The sequence below is a fragment of the Oxyura jamaicensis genome, chromosome 24 (assembly GCF_011077185.1).
Source record: "Oxyura jamaicensis isolate SHBP4307 breed ruddy duck chromosome 24, BPBGC_Ojam_1.0, whole genome shotgun sequence".
Taxonomy (NCBI): Eukaryota; Metazoa; Chordata; class Aves; order Anseriformes; family Anatidae; genus Oxyura; species Oxyura jamaicensis.
The window spans coordinates 1850453-1868674 of NC_048916.1; the positions used below are offsets into that span (position 1 = coordinate 1850453).

At 43.2% G+C, this 18222-nt stretch overlaps 1 protein-coding gene across 1 annotated transcript in view; it reads right to left on the reverse strand.

Moving 5' to 3' along the window:
- The window catches only part of APLP2 (amyloid beta precursor like protein 2), a 47978-nt gene extending 38969 nt beyond the window's left edge, over window positions 1-9009 (reverse strand). Inside the window, exon 1 of the mRNA XM_035345929.1 lies at window positions 8848-9009. Coding sequence (XP_035201820.1) covers window positions 8848-8928 — 81 coding nt within the window. The 5' untranslated portion in view covers window positions 8929-9009. The remainder of the gene's footprint in view (window positions 1-8847) is intronic.
- Between the last annotated feature and the right edge of the window lie 9213 nt (window positions 9010-18222).

Below are 18222 nucleotides of genomic sequence, written 5' to 3' on the forward strand. Positions count from 1 at the left end.
CAAAAGGGCTACAATGATCCATTCCAGTCAGTGCCCTGCAATGAAAAAGGGAATTAACATGCTACAGATGCCCTGTGGAAAACCTCCCATGTGGTTATACTTTGAAAAGTGTTCTTCACACCACACTAATTCCCGTGTGGAGCAAGATCCAAAGCTTGCTTAATGTAACCGAGGAAAACAAATCCATCCAAACCCAGGAATTTCAGCCTGGACTTCAAAATGCCTTGTGTCTGTATCACAGGTTTTACATTTAAACAAATCTGAAGGAAGATTTCCTGCTGCCTTAACAGCCCTGGTGCATTAGGAATCCAGCTCTTCTCGTTAATCTCCCTTGGAGCCATGTTGCTGAGCGAAGGAGAGAAGGCAAAAGGCCTCCGAGGTGATCGGCTGGTTGGCGTTTATTTATTTCTGTCTCTTACCCTGAGAACTGAAGGCGTTCTGAAGCAAGATGCAAGCATTGAAAATGAAGGATTCGTTTATCCAAAACATTACGCATAAAAGCAGTACTAGGGATTCAGACATAAATAATACATGTCAGCTGTTGTGATTAGTGTAACTCAGACACATTTTGAACATGCACACAATGAAAAGACTGGTAAAAGGACAAGCACGCAGCCAGGAGGCGGGGAATCCAAACCCCTCACAAGCTGTGACTTAGCCCGTACAGCCAGCTGTGGACAACACAGGGTTACAGCAGCACAAAATATTACATCGCATTGAGCCTGCACTCTGGCAGGCCATTCATCTTCTGCCTCTCTTATTGCTAAATTGCTTCCGAGAAAGCGTCTGTTGCCCTAAACAGAACATCCACATACTGACCAGCTTTGTTGCAGAGCAAGTACTGATGCAATTGAAGAAGCCAGAATTTACGAGGAGCCTTATGGCAGAAGGTGGAGGGGACGGGGGCTGCACCCCTTCATGGCGTTGCGGAGCCACCACGGATGTGCTGCCACCGTCCTGTGCCCCTGGTCAGAGAATCTCTTGGACGCTCTGGGGACGGGCTCTGGCCCCTTGCCAGTCCAGAGCAGCATGCACATTTGTGTCCATAGCAGATCTCCAACACACCAACATGATTCAAAAAAACAAAATTGTGATTTTCTGGCTGGCTACCAAGGAAAAGCTTTTGCCACTGCTCGACACTTCAGTGCCGAGGCTACAGAACCCTACTTCAGAACTCTGGAAATTAATGATCTATTTGAAACCCTGCACCCCAAACTACCTGGAGGCTCTTAGTCCTATTCCAACAGTCATGAACGTCGTGCTCCATTCAAGAGTAACAACTCGTTTCCATGATAACGTGCACCCTTAACAATTCATCTCCCTTTCTCCTGGCAGGCAACAACATTTAGCAAATGCATGAGCGCTGCCACGCACCCTACATTGAGAGTTAATCTCCAGCCAGGGCTGTTGCACAGGCTAACGTGCTTAGCTTGGATCTTGACATTGTTTCATTCTTTTGGGTTTTTAAATGTGTATGTGATCTTGCTGCGTAAAATGAAGCAGACATCAAATTCAATTTCTTCAGCAAGGGCTTTGATAAATTATGCAGAGCAAGATTCACGTTCAAATGCCGATATACTCGCGGGGAACACAAACCACAGGTTTGAATCAACATTTTGCATTTAATCTTTTGAGAGGAATACTTAGCAGATTAAAGCAAATCTGCCCCTCTCTATTTCAGGCCACTATTATCGTAAGACGACCAGCCTAAGAAGTCAGCCAGCCTGCAACCAATGCTTGGTATTAGTGAATTAGTATAATTCGTGCAGATTGCTCTAGGACTAGTTTTGGCAAGTTATTAGTCCCGATATGAATGGGAAAAGATTAAACACCAACAAAAAGACCTACTACTTAGACTCAGCAATGTGTCAGACCAAGTCCAAAACCATATCGAGAATTTGGTGATTAAAAGCTTTATACTGAAGGCTACCATACGTCTAAGCAGAAACCAGCTTCTGTTGTGAATATGCAATCCAAATCCGCTTGAAATCCAGCATGAGTGCATAATGTTTATTGTAACAGATGGCACAGGCAAAATTTTTCTTTTTGTTGCTGTCACTTCACACTACACAATGACATCATAATTAGTGGGATTCGTCAGCCCAACATCCAAAACAAAAGGGACAAAACTTTTGGCAGGGAGTTGGATCTGAAAATAACGTGCAAGCCCTTACAGAGAAACCCAAAAATTAAAAATGCAAATGCCTGGCTTTTGATTTAAGCATCTCAGTATTGAAATTAACATAGGGCAACTCCCAGAAAATACCAAGTAGCTCACCAAGCCTCTGGTCCATCCTTGCAAGAACATCATCAGAGGATGATTTTTGAGGTCTTGTCACTATCGCAGTGCTTTGAGGTGGTGAATTAAACAACCCAAGCACAACAGCAGTGTGAGAAAACGCATGCCTGTTAGACTAAGAAGTTAACAGAAAGGTATCTTTCTTTACGGCAAGAATTAAAAACACTGGCCAACACCTCAGAACACATCAGACTCTCGAAAATACAACCTAATCACCGCGTGTTTGGTTGTAAAAACAGACCTAAATGACTAAGGGCGCTTCCAAGGTTAAACACTACTTTTATTTAAACACTTGTGGCTGGTTGTCAGCCTGCCTGAAGTGATCAGCAAGGAGTCTTCAGTAAGATGATAATTAGCTACTCTTAAATGGAAACTTCACTAAGTACCAATCTACTGTTACAGGAAGGAGGAACAAGGCCCCAGCCGCTCCATCTGTGTACATCTCTCTCTCCACGTCCTTGACCTGAATCAGACTATACTTCTGACTGCTGTAATTTTGTTAGAGAGAAGCTTACTGTATGAAATTACTTAAATGCATCCCTGTCATTGAGCCAAAGCCTGGGATCCCTGCACCGAAGCACGGTTATTGTCCGTGCCGCACCTCAGCACGATACCCGTACGAGGGAGGCCACAGACAGCAGGGTGAGCTGTACCACTACCTAGGACTCTGTGCCTTGGCAGGGTTAGGACACGTGAAGCTTTACGAAGGCAGACAGGGAAGAAGGGTCAGCTGTAGCACCTCTGTTTTTTTTATTATTTTTTCCAGGCTGCATCTAAATGATGTGGGTAATTGTTAAGCCTTGCGTATTTGGTGCCTTGAAAAAACTCAAAGTCATCATTTCATAACGATTTTCAGTTAGTCTCAAAACACAGAAAAGCCATCTGAGCCAAACAATTATTGATTTCGTCTCCTCTGTAAACTTCTCTGAAGCTCATGTGCTGCATGGAATAGCAACCTCAGGCCCCCTCGGTAAACTGAAGGGCCTGTACAGCCCCAGCAGCCTGCTGGGCTGCTCAGCTGCACGGGTATCCCAACAGCCAAAATCAGCTAAAATTATCGAAGGTTTAGATGATGAACCCCCAGAAAGGCACCCACAAATGAGATCGATTTAAACTCTATAGCCAGACACTGACCAGCAGGCTTGAAATCCAAGACTTCCCCAAAACTACTGCTAAAAAATGTTACTGCAAGGCCTAACACGGTTCTGCAGAGAAAAAAAATACGTAGGGAAAAAGCACCTCGGGCGAAACCATTATCCTTGCAGTCAACAGACCAACATCGTGGGAGCTGAACAACAAAAATTCTCAGGCTATTCTGTCAGTCGGCCAGGAGAGATCAAGTATTGATCTCTAAAATGGATAAAGAAATACATGTTCAGGCATCAGGACTGCCTGCAGCAGAAAACAAAAGACTACACGGACCATGCCTCATCCACGAAGGTGCTTTCACCACGAGTTTTCTCCCTGTGAAACACAGAGAATGAGGATGTGATTTGATTTTCCAAGAAAAATGGGAAGTGAGATCAGACATCAGAGGCCACCGACAGCAGCCCCGCACGACTCCACGCACTGGTCAGAAGACAGCACGCTGCTGGAGGTACCAAGGCTCTGCAGTGCCTCAACTCCTGCAAGAGCATGATCATTGCTGACAGCACAGAAAACAACCAGACATTATAACGAGGTTTAATGCATACATGGGTTGATCCCTCAAAAATAACGAAGGTATTATTTTCCCCCCTGGCTATACACAGAACAACCGCTGTAATACTTGGCGATGAAGCGCTGGTAAGCAGCTTAGCTGCATGCGTTTCTGATCAGGTGGACACCTGATTACGTAAAAAAGCTGAGCAGGCTATGTTTTGTGCTAGAAAGATTAGTTTAACGCCATTTGCAGATTACCATTTTGATCATTTGTCTCAAGTTGGAGGTTCAAGTTTCACAAATGCAGATCAAGATGAAATTTTGAATATTAAAATCAGCCCAATGAGACTGCAGAGCAAGCATTATGACTCACTGACCATTGTATAGCCACGAAAAAAAATGAATTCTCTCTTCTCTTTTCTACGGGGATTTTTCATGTTCTCATATGGGGCAGGAGAGTTAATTACGTATTCCTGACTGTTTCCTTAACTGAAAAGGAGCTGAACAAGTTAAACAATTGTTATCCATATGCAAAATCTAATTGAGGAGTTAGTTGTTCACTACCGCAGGAATTCATAAATTGAAAGTGCAACCAACTTAAGAAATTACAAAAAAAAAAAAAAAATCCATCTGTTTTCCCTGAAATGCACACTGCCTTGTGCACAGTCTCTCAAGAATTAAAGTTTGTTTGGTTCTTTCCCTTGTGGCACCCAACTTGAAGCATAACTCGTCCCACTGACAGAACAGTGGTAACGTGCTGAAGTTACCTTTTAGCCCACGGTATCCAGAATAAGAAGCCACCATGTGCCATTTTGGATAAACCACAGTGAACAGAAGCCTGATGATTTATTCCACTCACTAAATAAAGATCTGTATCTGGAGGAGTTACTCTGACTTTACACAGTGCTGTCAGTCCACGTCCCCTCCTCACAAACCTGAGATTTAATGGCAAAACTCTTTCCTGTAGACAATGGAAACTCAAAACTGGAATACAAAATGCAAATAGCCTACGTGCCTTGCAGGCTCCATTTAAGGTTAAACCAATGATAGGACGTGCCATTTGCCTGTCACTGCCATTAAAGACAAACTCACTGCTAGCAGAGGAATCGAAGCATGCCCATTACAGGCACAGACAACACTTTTGAGAAAAAAGGGACAACAGGCACAGACAACACTTTTGAGAAAAAAGGGACAATCTTGCAGGTTTTAGTACAGTTCTGAAGTAGGAGCCCTACCAGAGTGGTTTATAGGCCATTGCAAGTACCTGAGGTACTCCAATTAACAGCCAGCACCATCTTAATTTAATGAGATTTCAGGAGCACTGACTGCATGAACTAAATTTAAAATAAAATTAAAAAAAAAAAATCAATGACAGTAAGCTTTACTGCATGTAAGCACCATGAAAGCAAACAGCTGAAGATTACATCCATTTATACACCCTAAAGTAGTTAACAAGAAGATTCTGAGATGCTAAAGTACAGAAAGCGGCTTTCTTGTTCTACCGAGAAAGGAATAGCTGGGGATAGCATACTCCTTGAATTTTCAGCTGAAGAACAAGGTTATGGTTTAAGCACATTTGCACAAGCAGATGCTACAGTCAAAATAACTTATGTTTACAAGATTGAGCCCATACGCCCCAGAAGACACATACAATGGAAAAAAGCAAAGGCAATTTTTTTACAAGCCAAATCTAGAGAGGAGCATGACATACACAGAACAGACACTATATTCTTTCTTTCTTGCACTATAAGGCACTGGAGAAGGTGCAATATGTAACAGCAAAACTCAAATGCAGCTTAAGCTACCACCTGTGTAATAGATTTTGAATAGCTCTCAGGTGCTGCAATGGACATTACTAACAACAACAACAAGCACTTAATCCAAGATAGAGAGATATTAACACCTAAATAACACATAACGGAGGTTATAAATAAGATGCCCTCACACGTCTAGCACAAGGAGAGCTGAAGGCCTTCTCCAAAGAGCAGGGCTTACCTTCACGTAGCCTTCTACAATGCAGCAGAAATTCCAGAGCCTCTCTGCAATACCAGCTGCCCACCTGATTCGCTTTATTTCCTTACACGCATCTCTGCCTCTGCAAAGCTCTGCTTTAGGCTTCGATGAGGCACTGCGTCTAATTGCTTTCATACAAAAGTATATTTCCTAACACTTACTGGGAAGTGAAGCTGTGGAACTGAAAGCAAACTAAAGGCCACGTTCAAGACTGGAATTTTACTGAGCTGTTTCTACTCAGGACTTCAACACAGAAGTGGAAATTTCCCCTAGGTGGAGTTCTTTGTTCAATGCAGCAGGCAATTAGAAGTCCCTAAGGTCTGCAGAAATGGCACAAGACTGATATTTTTGTTGCTGAGAATTTAAGCACACCATACAAAAATAACATGAACTGCACAATTCTGATGCAAGACAGCATGTTGTTTTTCTCACCCCAAATCTTGGTCATTTGAAGCAGACAGGTAACAGAAACGTTCAAGATAGCTTTGAAAAAAGACCACTCAAAAAAAAATTGGATTAAAAAAAAAGAGGCAGTATCAAGTCTGCATTGCTCAGATTCGATTACACAAAAAGGTCAAGTGATAAAAAAGAAACTTTGCATCTATAAAGGCCTTGAGGGCACAGCACAAGTAGTTTATCATTGGAATACGGATCAAATTAGAATAGATTTATTTTCTTTTTTCAGTCAGCATCAGTGAACTATTTGAAGTTCTCCCAGATTTCACAAGCAAAACACAGCAGTCACTGAATTCAAATACATCCTTAGGACACGCATTGCTCTGGGAAGAAAAACCCATTATTCTGCTGGGTATCCATGCTTTCTCTGAGCTCTTATATTCAAATTCTTTTGAAGAGAAGCTGTCAGAGGTTATCTGCCAGCACCACGATCTGAAAGGGAGACGGTCACCAGTGACAAGCCCCAGTAAACGCCCTCTTCAACAGTTCATCCGCCAGTAATTAAAAAATAAATAAATCTGCCACTCCCCTTCCCCCATGCACGGAAAAAAGAAAAACAAATTGTAGTCGATAAGAAGATTACCGGGTGTTCCAGGGACAGGGACTGGTAGCTAAGATAATCAAGCAAAAGAAAATCCACCTAACGGGACCGTGCCAATTCAACTAAACTAATAAATACAGACAATGCTCTGTATTTTCCTTAACTCTTGTACACTTTCAAATGTCTTTTTTTTTTTGATCAATCGCTTATACATTTTTCATCACATTACCTGGTATCCTCCAGTAATGGTGATGAAAACAAGAACAATAACCATTTCACTTCTTAAGCTCTGCGTCAAGATAATATTCTGGAAAAAAACTGGCAGCAAGAAAGACTCAAGAGCTGCAGCTCCCCACGGACAAGACAATGGTAGAGGATGCAGAAAAAAAAAAAAAAAAAGAATTAAAATGTCACCACTGACATTTTGTGTCAGCAGACCAAGGAGGCTGTCATGCCTTTGGAGGACGCGGATCCTGCGGCAGGAGCAGATCGCGCGCACACCTCTGAACGCCGACAGCCCGCCGCGCTAACGCGGCCCCAGCCTTGTGCTGATCTGTGTCAGCACACACCGGCCTGCCGCAGCCTGGGAGTGAATCCACAGCCCCTGAAACCAGCCCTGCTACAGGCACAGCGATCCGCTGAGGAAGGAGGCAGGAACCATTCCGGGTGCATCCTCTTCCAGCAGCTCAGCACCCCACGCCGTGGGGATGCCAGGTGGGTGACACCAGTGCGCTCCCCTCGGTGCCAAAACCTTCACTAATCCCATTCTGAGTCCTGGGCTCTCCTTCTTCAGCTGGACACAAGGCTTTAGAATAAAATTACGGCTAGGTTTGTTTCCCAAGGAGGAAGTCGGCTTTTTGAAAGGCAACTCCGTGAGCAACAGCAACCTCCAGAAGGGACGTGCACAAGCAGCTGAATTAGCCTCGGATATGCCAGAGGAAGTGACCTACAGCTGGAAGAGTTTCTCAACAGGTGCAGGAGATCAGATTAACGCGGCCACCACCCAGCAGCCAGGACAGTCCCCCGCCAGCAAGGCAGGAGCACGAAACCTGAGCATGGCATCAGCTGGGGTCCCTCAGACCAGCCCTGCTGAGCCTCGGCATCGTCCCTGCAGGATAACCTCAGCGTAACTTTTTCCCCATAGGGTTATTGCCTCATTCCACTGCTTTACAGCAATCTAACAGAAACACCAGTAAAAATTAGGCAAAACAGTATTCCTTGGCAATGGCAGAATAAGACAACAGAGCGAAAAGTCCTGGGCTACGAAGCAAAAATATTAAAGGGCCGTGCTTATCGCCGGTTGGTAACTAACAGCTCAGGGCTTGCAATTTTTGCAGCGCACGGAGGCAGATGTTCTGCTTAACCAAGCCCGTTACCTTTTAACTGCCAAATCAAACCATCCACCAGTGGCCACAAGCCGTCCCCCACCCCTCCCTGAACAACCCAGAGCCCCCGCAGGACGCTGTGGCAGCTCTGCCTTTCCAGGCAGCGTTCAGGCGTGGTTTATTAAACTCTATTTACTCGCAGCGCTGGGAGCTGGGCGCACACTTTGCTCTTTGTTTTGCTGGTTCGCTCCCATAGATCGCAGCATCCAGGTCTTGTTCAATGGCCAGGGCTCCTTTCCCTATCCGCCGCGTGCAGATGGGTTACGTTAAGCTCTTATTTTCAGGGGAGCTTCCCTCCCCTGATTACCTCTCTGCGTAAAGTTGCATTTATGCAAACAGGAGCCGCAACACTCGAGCAGGAACGCATAAAGCACGCCCTTTAAGCCCCAGCATCGCTCCCAGTGCACGCAGGGGATCCGCCGGGCTCCCCCTCGCATGCAGCACCCCAGCCCGTTCCTCCCCCGGCCCCGCTCCCCCTCGCGGAGGTTCCCCCCGCGGCACCCCGCACCCACCTCGATGTAGCCGGCCAGCGCGGCGGCGGGGCCGGCGAGCCCCAGCAGGAGCAGGAGGGGGAAGCGCCGCGCCGAGCCCATCGCCGCCGCCAGCCGCCGCCCGCCGCCGCCCCGGCGCTACTGCGGCCGCCGCGCCCCCCCCGCGGGACCCGCCTCGCCAGGCCCCGCCCATCGAAGCTGGGACCCGCCCCCGCCGCGCCGTTCCGCCTATCGCAGGGAGAGGCGCCGAAGCGGCGGCCAATGGGAGCGGGTTGGAGGCGGGGCGGTATGTTTAGGGGAGGAGGGGGTGGAGCCGCGCTGGGATCAACCAATAGGAGGGGGAGGCGCCTGGGTGGAGGCTCCGCCCACGGGGCGAGCGATGCTGTGGGGCCCAGGGGGAAAATGGCGGCCGGAAGGCCCCGAGGCGGCCCTGGCAGCGCGGCGCCTTGTGGGGCCGTCGGGGCGCGGCCAGAAGGCTTCGGGCCTCCTGGTTCCCTGCCCACCGCCACAGGGAGGATCAGGCTTCCTGGTCCACAAGGGAAATGGGGATGTTTCCTCATTTAAAAATAATAAAAAGCAGGGATCCTGGGCTAACAGGCAACTCTACGTCCGTGTCCTCTCACAAACACACTCAGCCCATTGGTACCCCGGGCACCTTCATTCTTCACAATAATAGAAAGACACTTCAGCTCTTTTTTCTCCTCTTTAATAAAATACAGCTAAGACAGCAATATTAGGCGGCTCCATCCCAGCAGCCACCCCCATGGGAGCTGGCGTTCGCGTGCCCGCACCCAGAGAGGCTGGCGCTACCTGACGAGATTACCGCCGCACACGCTGCTGCCTGCTTCTGTAAACATAGCAAAGCTCTCGGTAAACTTTAATAATAACAGGTACTTATCCCAGTGATACATCACCTTCTGCTCGTGCGCTGTTTGGTGTGAAGTGGCTTCGCCTCCTGTTCCTTTTGAACGACTGGAGCACGTGAGCGGAGTCTTTCAGTGCAGATGTTCTGCCACAGCTGGTGCCACGGTTTAAGGACATGTTTCTGCCTTTAAAACCAATCGTGCCACATTTGCATCGCCTGCTTGAATTTCACTACGTTACTTATAAAAAGAAATTTAAGCAAAATGAGTCGAGTCCTTCAGGAACAAAGCGCAGATAGCAAGCACATCTGCTGATACAGAAGCCTTTACATTCCAGTGCAAAGCATTTATTAGTCCCTTTTTAGTAGCTCTTTGGCTTCCACAACAAGAACATACCTCAATTCAGGGAGGACAAATGCCCACCTTCAACACATAACTACTAAAGTTCCTACTGGTTTCAAGGCAAGAGCAGTGTTTAGGTAATATGACACCTTTAAAAAACTGATCTAACCCAGTACATTTTAGACTTGTCATTCTTTAACTAGTAACAATCACGAAATCAATTATAATTATGTCTGGAAAGGAATATTATATAGAATCTGTAAATTCACTCTTTGTATGAAAATACATATGACACTTGCATGGCGTGGAAGAAAGATCTTTGTACAAAATGTCGCATAGTTATAAAACATTTACATTCTCAACTTCCGTATTCTTTAGTGTCTCTTAGAAGTGCTATTTTCTGAAATGGTTGAAGGGAATATTGCCGAAACGTTGCAGATGGGGGTAAATCTGGACGATAGATCAATACATAGCCCAGTTTTAATTAAAACAGCTGACTGGTCCACTAGTCACTTATTATAGTCTCTTTTTTATAGTATTTGAAAGCCTTTAAATCTCTTTTACTGCAGTCCTTTGGCGTATATAATTTTCTTTTCAACATGGCCAAATTCAGTTGGAAAATGGAGTTAAAGAGTTTTTTGAAAATTGATACATTTTAAGTAAATATTTTATTGTGCAATATAAATACACCAGTAAATAACTGAGGATATTGAGAGTTAAGCTTTTTTTTTAAAAAAAAAAAAAATGGTAAAAAAAGGTACTTTTCTTTCTCTCCAGGCCAAAAAGTACAAGCTAGTTACAATCTTTGGACAGAGGCTTTCATTTGTGGTTTAAATTACACAGCACTTAAAGTGCTATATAAATTAATACACTTTTAATACTTACTATTTACATAGCGCTTGGTGAATATTAATGCTCACAACACCTCTTTGAGCTAGCGTATTTTGCAGATGTCAGAAAGGCTGCAAAAAATAGGGCTTGTTAATTGTTAGAGTATGTAACGGCATGATTCTTGGAGTACAGCTGAAACTGAAGTAATTGGCTGCAGGTTACTGAGTACCTCTAGAAATAAGTTACTAATGTCTAAGTTCAGAGGCATACAAAGTATGAGGGCCCTCACGAGACTGAATTTCAATTGCCACATGTTAGCCATGTGAGAAATCAGAACAATGCTCCAATTAGAATATACTCAAGTCTTTTGTCTCAAGCTATTCGGTTACCTCTAAAACCATCATACAACAATGGCTGTTAACACACACACACAACAAGCAGCATCCACATACGCAGACATACCAAATATTTGATCCACTTTGGAGTATTTTTTATTTTTAATGAGACAATCTTGATTAGAACAGCATTATCCTCATTTTCCCCTGACAAGCCATTGGAATCTGGTGACTTTTATGGAAGTCTCACAGATAAGCATGAGGTATGAACTCAGCTTAACTTCTCACCTCTAGTACCAAATCCACCTCCTAGTACTACAGTGCAGACACACCAACATGTAAGAGCTGAAGTCCTATCACAGGGCTGGAACACAGCATATTCTGGTTCAAAAGGAAGACCATCAATGCTCGGTGTACTATCTAAAAAAACATGCAAAAAAATAAATTTGAACTCATTAAGACTAATTGATTCCCCTTCACATGGGGATCAGTCCTCCACAGGAAAAAAAGATAAAAGTAAACCAGGAGATCTTGTTCTTTCCTTCATGGTCATCATGAGCTCTGAATCCAACTGAATTTACCTGGCTGCTGGAGGGCAAGGAGAAAGGGAGATTGAGACAGAACATAGATCTGTCACTAGGGCCATAGGACCCATAACAGTGAAAGGAGCAATCACTGGGTGAGTGGATTTACCATTGCCATGATCCATCAGCTATTATGCAGCTTTCATGGAGTAAAAGTGCAAGGTGGTAGAGTGTCAGACTACAGTAATGGCTGAAAATTACCTTCCAAAGCCCACCAATGATCTGTCAAATCCCAGAGAACCACTTTGCACCAAGCTCTGCAACCCTGGAAGAGTCATTCTAGGGCTACCTCATTTTGCTTGGCATTAATGTGGAGATGGTGTTTAATATATATATACAGCAAGGCACAGGAAGGTTTCATTAATGTCAGTAAAACCCTTTAAGATCCTCAGGCGAAAGGTTCTATGGAAGTACAAATAACTCATACTTTTTGTCTAGAGCCTCTTACTCCTTTTTAGCACAGTAGTTATAACTTTTGGAGCTTTCCATACATCGTGGATGAGTTCCTGCACTGTGTAGCAAAAATGCATAGCCCAGACTTCACAGCCAGTGGCCCCATAGAGTTATCATTTGGCTCTGCTGTGAGATGCCTGTTCTGGGATCGGAGTGATCTCCCTCATCATGCAGATGGTTGTCCAGAGCTGCCTAACAGCATGTTTACACAGCAAAATGCAAATGCGATTCCAGCAGTTAAAAAATAAAATAAAAGCACTTTCAGCAGGGATCATAAAAGCTTTTGGTAGTGGTTGCTTTCCAATAAGTACTAGTCAACATCATAACAGCAGGTTATGCTGCGAAGCGTGAAGCCATGACCACTGCATGTCGACGTTTTCTGTGCAGATATATTCCAGATTAGAACTGGTAGTTAACTGTTGTTGCCTCTGACAACACTACCACTGAACTGCTGCAAGGCTGCAGCATTCCCTAGAATGCCTTTTCAATTGCTAACCCTGTTAGGTAGGTAGCAGCTTTCATTTCCTTCCAAGAACCCTATTTTATATGCTTGGTTCCAGGGCTTTTAGCATCGTTTTCCCAGCACACCTATAGAAAAGATGCACTGAGAATCTTGTGCTCAGCCTTGGCTGGCTTAGAGAGAAAAATCCTCCAGTAGTGCTTATTCTGTAAGTAATGTTTCAAGCGAGCACCTCTCCATTATTACTGGCAAGACCACAACTGTGTAAATGGAATGAGCATATTTATGATCACAAAAACTTGCCCTAAAAGGGCAATGTTAAACTCTTGTTAAAAAGGGTGAAGAGAACTCAGAGAGGAATGTGTCTGATACCAGTAAAGTCACTGAGAGCAGCAGCTTCAGCAAACAGATGTGCTGAGATCACGCCAGTACTGGAGAATGAGTTCACAAAAGTGAGAAAGCCTTTGAATATTCTCACCAGTCTCTTAGACTCCACGAATTAAAGCATAAAGTTGATCTATCCTGTGAACAGTAATGTTATGCAGCTCTTAATTAAAAAACTTGATTGAAGATTTAAATGGCAGATCATATCGCTCATACCAGCTCTACATGACAGATACGTGCAAGTTAGAGATTGGGAAGGTAGAGCTGAGCCAGCCTTGGTTTTAGGAGGTAAAATGCAAACTCAGTTTAGAAAACAACCACAGCATATGGTGTGCTTCAGTGGAAAGAACTCCTAATTCAGTTACAATTCAGCAATAAGAAATATAAAGAATGCTTGTAGGAAAAATTATGTATTAACCAACCTGCATGGATGATATACAGTTAACTGCCACAACTCATCATGAGCCATACTATGCTGAGGACAAGTCCTCTATTGGTGAACAAGGCTGTTTGAGAACCGTAAGGCAATACAAAACTTTTATTAGTAAACTAAAATTCAATCCAACATCCAGCTATGTAAGTGCCTTTGGGAAATAACACTTCTCCAAAACCTGTAAATAACATCAGAAAGTTGCCAACCTACTTTGGTATTGGACATCTATATTTGGCTGCAAAATTTCTTTGTGGAAATCTAGGGTTCCTGCAGTTTTGCAACTCAGTCTTCCATCTGTGAATGAGAAAGACAACACATGGCAAACAAGACACAGAAAGTCCAGCAGCAATGCAAAGAAGGAAAGTTCACTGAAAAAGAATGGAGTTAAAATATAAGGTACACACAGAGGATGAAGATATTGCCTAGAAAGGAGATTTAAAAAAGAGATTTTCTAGGCTTGAAAGGTAAGGTGATACAGATAGCTTAAAATAGTTGATTTCTACAGAAATACAGTGGCATTTAGAAGAACGAAAGAATGAAAATAAATAAGAACAGATGCATTGCAATCACTTGTACCTTAAAAAATAAGAGTAATTGCAGGCATGAGGAAAACTAGCAGAGGAATATGCGAAAAAGGATGTGATACAGTAAATAGTGGTAGACAATGAGCCTGTTTCTCCTCAACGACATCTTTAAAATGGCTTGAAAGGGAAGGGAGGAAAAGTCTACCTTTTATTACATCAATGAATCCTTAACTCTTGATGGCCATTTTCCTACTGCTCTGGTTCCGTGCCTAAAACAGTACCATCAATTTGGCTTTCACCTAGTAACTTCATGCAATGAATCCTTAACTCCTGATGGCCATTTTCCTACTGCTCTGTTTTGTGCCTAACGCAGCGACAGATCTCAAGTCTAACATGTTTTCAAAGAGCTGTAACAAACACTTGACTTGACACATGGAACTCAAAACATCAGAGGAGAAGGGAGGAAAGAGGCTGCATTGCAGAAAATAAATTCTCCCCCTTTGGCATCATAATACCTTACCACAATGGCCTTAAGACTTCCTATCATCTTTATCTCTTCTAGTCCACGTGTGAAGACAGGAATCTTTAGTCTCTGAGAATGGTAGGATCAGTTGTTCATATGTTGGTCAAACATTGCAACAGGCTGCCCATCAAGTGGTGGAATCCCCATCCCTGGAGGTATTTCAGAGACGTGGATGTGGCACTAAGGGACATTGCTTAGTGGTGGAACTTTGTAGGTCAGACTGATGGTTGGACTTGATCTTGAAGTCTTTTCCAACCTAAAACTATGATTCTACGTCACGGGTGACCAAATCACTCCAACTTGAATAAGCTGAACAGTGCAATTTGTGGCAGAGAAACCATATGAGAACTTAGAGAAAAAGACAATTAAAAATCCACTAACAACTGAGTATATTTTCCAGTTATTGGCTCATTATGATGCTTAAATTTCTCCTATTGTCCTTGGACAACATTTCTTTCTTCCTCTTGTCTGCTTGCCAGTTTCATTCAGACTCTCATTTCAGCAGTGTAAAAGGTTCTTCATTTTATAGAGGTCTTTCATGAAAGATGAAAATTCAAATATGTTATAATTAGCTACAGTTCCATATAAGTCAGTATTATTGCATCTTTTATATTAGATCTGAATTTGTCCCACAAATGTGTGTCAAATATTACAGTAGGATGATTAATGATATCACACATAATGGAAAGATTAAGCATTGATGTGGGAGAGTTGCTTGAGAAGAACAATTTTAACTTTTTCTCTCATAATTTATTTTTGTCCTGTGCAGTAAAAGAAACCTGAAATTGAAAATAAAAATGGCTTGTAGTACTGGCAAGCAAAAGAAGACATCTGATTCATGATTGAATTCTTCATTCAGTATTCATTGGTGGATCAAAAGCTAAATCATCTTAACAAATGGCACGGCGATGAACAACATCGAATGTAAAAATTCAGGACTTTTTCCTGCTGAATAAACGTAGAATCATCTGCAGCAGCTTTGAAGATAAGTGCAATTCAACAACAAAATCTACCCCTCCTTCTGCAATCAGGTCTGATTCAGCGCGTGTTTCATAAGGCATCACGGAATAACCTGTGCTAACAAGCTCTTTTGTGGCACTCTGAAGCCACCTCATTTCTCCCCCATCACTTGTTTGTACAGTTACTCAGTTTGCAAGCACCAGGGTGTGTTAAGTAGTAACACGACACAGGAGCAGACAGTAAGGAATTTTGAGAAGCCGAGGAGACATTTCACGTCTATTGAACATTTCATGTCTGATGCTACAAAGGTTTATTTCTAGTAACTGTTTTCTATCAGCAGCATGATACTTTAAGTACTTTTTTTTTTTTTCCTAGTGCACTTAAGAGCAAAGTGACTCCACCAAAACCCCCCCCCCCCGATTCACATTGGTATCACAGATTGCTGCAGTTTGCATCATTCTGTTTAAACAAATATTAAGACATTTCCTGTTGCAATCATCATTAGGAGCCTCATGGCTTCCAGCTGCCCAGTCATTATTAAGTCAACACAGGAATATTTTAGTTTCTTGGAATGTGCAACCTGGAGACGAGGGTGATAAGCATGAGGTAGCAGGGAAGAGGACCTAGAAGCTCTGCCTCCCACTTCCTGCCACAAGAAGACATTTTGGGAAGCAGCTGAGCAGTCTTGTTCTGACTTAAAGCCTTATCTTTAACCAAGTTTGAGGGAAATTTGGTGTGATTTTGGAATTCCTAGGCACAGGGATTCATACTTGCAGACCCTGCGCTACAATTGGGTTCAGATACTTTAACACCCCAAAAATAGGAAGTACTCTCTAGTACTATTCATTTATAAACTCATTGAACAGAGTGGCTTCATACTCTGCACCATTTTGTTTTTAACCTTTGAAACATGCAATTCTTTGGAAGACCACAAGAACATAAGTAGTAGCAGTACATTCAAAGCTTTTAAACTCCTTCAGCAGGAAGAAGTCAGAACATAGAATCTCTTGGCAATAAGAAATAAATAAGTATATGTATTTGAAGTCTGTTTCAGTGGAATGAAGACATGAAGCGTGATGCAGCTAAAGGAACTGGGACACGTGAGCGGAAGATGAATCTCAATGTCTCCAAGGGAAGGAGTGGACCGTCTACAGCTTCCACCTGCAAACCCATGGCCTGAGGGGGAGAACAGCCCACTTCATTTCTTTCTTGAATCACAGTTTCTCAGAAGATGAGTCAGCCCCCAGGAGATCTTTGTTTTAAGAAAACCCATCTTGCTTCATCTGTAACTTACCTACTGTTGTTTCCCCCGTCTTGCAAATGGTTGAACTAAAAGCCGCTCTGTATTTTACAACTTCTTTTTAACTATGATTTCCCTACCCACACTGGAAGAGGGAGCAGCCTGTTATCTAGCCATCCTGGTTTGCCAAAGGTTGAAGGTCTTTCTTTGCCCCCAGAGGCATTCCATCCCACGCTCATGAAAACACCACTTCACAGGAGAGTTTTGCACAGATACCAGCATATTCTGCATTATATAAAGCAAAACAAGGCGTGTTCCAAGTTTTTCTGACTTGTTTCAGTCGACTCCAAGGCCTCCACCAAGATGTAGCTCATTGGCTAAGTTATATAAAAGGAGTCTTAAGTAGAGCACTCTATTGAGGTTCGAGTTTTCACTTTAAAATGCAAATGGCTGGTAGTGAATTCCCTTCGGGGATTTAAAACCTGAATTTAAAATGGGAAGTGATGATACAAAAATATACTTCAGAAAGCATTGCAGTATGAGTAATGTAACATTTGCTACATGAGTACAGATTCTTCTGGTCAGCCAGATATCTTCATTTATCTTCATTTTAATAATTTCCCCCCAAATTGCTTTTGGCTTATTTTTTCCTCAACATACAACCCGGTGCAGTCTCAAGTGGAATACAATGAGGGCAAGATGTGACCACATTTTCTCTTTTGTAAAATCTCATGTATCAGCACATTTAAAAATATCAGTACTCTATCAGGTACTACAAATATCTCCCCTTCTCCATTCATCCTGAAAAAAATAGTTGGATAACAGACCTGTTTAACAGCTCCTTCATTGACCAGAAAGGCCAAAAAGCTATCCAAAAAAGTGTTTATCTTGCAAAGATTTTAAACTAATATTTACTTACCAGTTTCAAAAGGAATGTCGTCCATCTTACATTCTTTCATAATAACCAGTTTACTTTTAAGGGGAAAAACACTATTATGTCCTTCTATCAATGTATGCTTAAACACGAACATACAGACGTGTACATATAGACACACCCCTACAACCTGACACAGACCCAGTGGGTGTGAAGTGCTGTAGCCAGCATTGAAAATCCAGAGAGTTCCACTCACTCCGTGAATGATCAGGCCTTAAGTAACTAAACTGGCTTCCTTGTATTTGTTCTGTGTTCTGGAAAATACACCTTTACATAATCCTTCAGAAGGATTCATTTCTACACACACGGACACTGGCACAAACACACACAGCGGTTTCAGTAAGCCTTACACCAACCCAGGATGGAACTGTGTCATCGCGATACGAAACCCCAGATCACATGTCGAAAAGGGAACAGCAAAGTTTCTAGCCTACGTATAGAAGAGCCCAACCCTGTGATTCAGTTAAAGAACTAGAAATTATTAATATTCGTATATGCTTGCTTAAGCGATTGGGTGCAGCACCAGAGCT